The sequence below is a fragment of the Entamoeba invadens genome (genome assembly GCF_000330505.1).
Source record: "Entamoeba invadens IP1 unplaced genomic scaffold scaff_1105074725289, whole genome shotgun sequence".
NCBI lineage: Eukaryota > Evosea > Mastigamoebida > Endamoebidae > Entamoeba > Entamoeba invadens.
In genome coordinates, this window is record NW_004191723.1 from 7946 (window position 1) to 12107 (window position 4162).

At 27.1% G+C, this 4162-nt stretch overlaps 1 protein-coding gene across 1 annotated transcript; it reads left to right on the forward strand.

The window, feature by feature from the left end:
* Positions 1–2833: 2833 nt before the first annotated feature.
* On the forward strand, positions 2834–3421 carry EIN_277140 (hypothetical protein; the record flags this gene model as incomplete). The annotated part of the gene is made up of 1 exon (XM_004183632.1): positions 2834–3421. One exon carries the CDS (start codon positions 2834–2836, stop codon positions 3419–3421), a length of 588 nt encoding a protein of 195 aa, XP_004183680.1.
* Positions 3422–4162: the final 741 nt, after the last annotated feature.

Consider the following 4162-nt stretch of genomic DNA (forward strand, 5'->3'; position numbering starts at 1 on the left):
GTTCTTATGGATACTTTGGTTGATTTGTCGTATCTTAATCAAAAATTACAACACAAAGACAATATAATTTTTAGAGATATAATTGAAATTGAAAATTTTTACATCCATATAAATGATATGATATTGTGTGTGAAAAATGACAACTTTAGTTCAATGCAAAATGTTTCGAAGATTATGGCATTCGATGTAGAAAGGAGAAAAATTATGATATTGAAATTGTTGACAGTATTAAAAACAAAGTTCAAAAAACGGTTTCAATTTTTGGAAAAACATTTTGATAAGCTTCAAGAAAAATGTTATTTAGCAATAGAAATAGAAAAATATTTAAATAAAGAAAAAGAACTTGACTGTGATTTTGAAGTGTTAAGAGAGGGAATTGACATTATGAGAGAACAATATCATAATTCTTCAATATCTCAATTTAAAGAAGAAATCGTGCCCAGACTTGTTTTGAAAAACGGACATCTTGAAACTGACTATATATTAGATCTTCATTCTTTGCGTTCTTTAATACCTCGGAACACGGCTCTGTGGACATTTTACTTATACTTGCTTAGCGCATATTCAACAAGTTGCTTATCTGAGTCATCTTTTTCATCCGCAAAATTGGGTTGGAAACCTCATTTGTCAGAAATGGAATATAATAAGCGAATGTCGATGAAGGGTTCTAGAGACAATTTTGCAACTGCCCCCGATTTTCAAAAACATTCAAATGAGCAGTGAGATGATTTTGTTTAATTATTATTGATTAGTTTATTTTTTTTAATAAAAGATATTATTTTCTTCTTACAAAAATTTGAAAAAAATATAAATAACATTATATTTATTGGTAATTGTTATTTGTATATGCCGTAAATATTTATTTTAATATTATTTGACAATATTTTTATTTCTCTTTACCAAATAATTGCTCTATTTATATCGGCCAATTCCATCCTGGTTTGGAACACCCTGCACTTAGATGTCAATTAAATTTGACCATCGTTTACATTTTAATTTGATTCGCAACGTTTAATAGAGTCTTCTCTATTAACACTGTTTTAAAATAATAATAAATATAAGTTATTTAAAAGAAGTGAATAAATAATAATTGTTAAAGAATCTAGAAGCAAAAAGTTGTAAAATAATGGCACCATTGTTGAGTTAGATAGTTGATACTTTAAAAAGTTTGTTAAACATGTGTTTTATTTTTTGGAAACAATTATTTGAAAACATTTGGGTGGAGAAAAAACGGCAAGTAAGTAAATAAAACAATTTAACAATAGTATTAATGTAATCAAATTGAAATAACACGGAATAAAGCTTAATAAAATTAAATTTGTTTAGGTTTTGTTGAGAATTAGAAAATATAATAAAGTTTGATCAAATAAAGTTTGTTATAAAAAAGGCAAAAATCTTTTCAACAAACATGATGTCAAATGACAACAACATTTTTTGGTGTTAAAGTCAGTCCATAATAATTGTTCAGTTTTATAATAAAAAGAAACTGGTACAATTGAAAAGGAGTTTTATTTATTTTTTTTAAATACACAAGCAATTCACGAGATTATAAGAGGCAAGAAAATGACTAAAGTAGTTTTGTTATTTTGGTAACAACCATTTAAAGCCGGATTATTAAAGAGTAGTGAGGAGAAAAATTCTATCAAGCCTAAAATGCTCTGGTGTATAACAATGGATTTTGTCCAAATGATTTCGGCTTTTGCAATTTTACATTATTAAGAATTATTATCATTAAAGTATGAAAGCAACCAGACATGGTGAAATATAGTCAATGTTGTCTTTATTCAAATTTAAATTACACCAAACACTGGCAATTTTTATTAAGAAATCTTAAAAATGAACACATTCGAAGCGGTTAAAATAACTTCTGTGATTTGAATTGATCTATATTTAAAATTGTTGAAAAATAAATGATCAATTCGAATCGAAAGAAAATCAAAATTTTGTTTTATAGTTTAGTTACCATCTACTGGGCAAAAGTGTCCAGTAAATTATTAGGGACAATGTTTCCATGTTAGAGTTTCAAAAATGCTCATTATTTTTATTAACTGTTTTTTTGTGTGAAAAATTGAAGTTTACCACTTTACCATTATTTTCTTAGCGCAGAAAAAAAGCATCAAAAATGAAATCTTCATTTATTGTTTTTCCAAAACAACAACTGAGTAATAATTTCTTTCATGTTTTGATTTTTAGGTCTTTTCAAATAAATAAATCGGGATTATTACATGTTGGTAGATTAGTTTAGCATTTATATTATTATTTTATTAAAAAACTGCAACTTTTGAAAATACAAAATGAAGTTTTACAAAAGCAATTGTCAAAGTTTCATTCGGAGTTAATATCACAATATCCTTTAAATTCGCCAAATAATAACCTTATATTATTTTAAACCTATTTTGAACAACGTTACATTTTCTTCTCCTTTTTATCTTTGTTTTCTCCCCTCATTGTCAAATCGAGATATTTCAAAAAAGACAAATCCGAAACTATGGTCATCCATCAATAGAATAAATATAAATCCCGATTTGTTTGATATTTTATATCTATATCTAATACTTATCAGACTATAATGGAAGTCAATGGCAAACTATATTCAAACTTTTATACCTTAATTAAAATGATAAAGCAAACCCTGCGGTTATTTATATAACAGTAACTCTTGTTCCCGAAATGTTGTAGTTATATAGCCAATTAACTATATTAGACTTGAATGACCACCTTAATTGGAAGAAAGTTGGATAATCCTTTCAAAATTGCTTCATAATTTCAAAAAATCTGAAAATGCAACGTAATTTAAGCCCGTTTTATTAATTCTATACACATCAGGGAACATATGGACACCACCAAACGACCACTCGGTTACTCAGTAAACGCTGTAAAAGAGCGTGCACAAAAGAATAGATTTGCTTGTCAACAAAGTCTCCTTATTGGACTTTTGAACCATTACGCCAAAATCACCATAAAGCGTGCCAAAAAGGCTTCGATGCGGACATCGACAATTCCAGTGGTAACACAAATAGAAATCGAAGCTTCCAAGGTCGATGTGATTTCATTAGCCAACGAGAGGAGTGAGAGAATTAGAGAAATTGAACTTCAGAAAGGTGTTCCAAGTCAAACAGTTGAACGAAGGTTTAATAAAAACGTTAGTGCGTTTGTTCAAAACTTTGTCTTCGACACGTGCCTCGAGATGGGTTTCTTCTTCAACTCAAAACTTTCAAAAAAATCTAAAAAGTCCCTCCAAATTGAAAGAATTGACACTGTCTTTGACGGTGATCATATGATTGCTGATAAAGATAATATACTAAAAACAGGAGAAATTCTCAACAAGCTTTTTACAGAAAAGCTTAACGATAAAAGAGTTGTTGTGCTTGAAAAGGGTAATCCAGAAATTGAAGCGATTGTGTTCGCTAACGTGTTTTAAACATTTATGTATATCAATTCATTGGTCGCTTTGTCTTTTCATTTTTTGGTTTGAAAATTACTCTTGAGAAAAAACAATATGGTATGTTTTTTGAATCGTTTTTTAATGTGTGTTGATTGTTGACACTTTGTGTGATAATATGGTGTTTTTTTAAAAAACAAAAACCATTTTTGAAAAATCAAATAAATATCCCTAATTTTTATTTTTATAATCAGATTCATGTTTTCGAATAACAACCAAAAACAACAAAATTTGTTGAATAAAAAAATCTCTTACTCCATATTAATAGTTATTACAAAATAATGGTACAAAATGTGTTTGTACTTATATCAATTTTTAATGAACATTTTATTATTTGCGACACATTATATGTGTTTAAAAACACCCCATTATTTACTCCAATAATCACTTGAAAGTGATTGAAAATGTCCATTGAAAAATAAAAAACAATGATAACACATTTCTCTATTTGTATTATTGAAACATATAATATTGTATGGTCACTCTGCCTTATGTAAAACTTTGCCTTACAAAGACTCTTATAGTTAATTTATAATTAAAATAAATTTTTATATATTTTGATAATTACAAACCAAAAACACCAAAATCTTTTCAGCTTTTATTTATTCAAATAGTTTTTCTTAACTAATATTTAAAAAAATGTTGTATAATGCAGAGTGAGATGATGTTTATATATATCATATATATATAAACATATATATGATTTTATATTATTATATA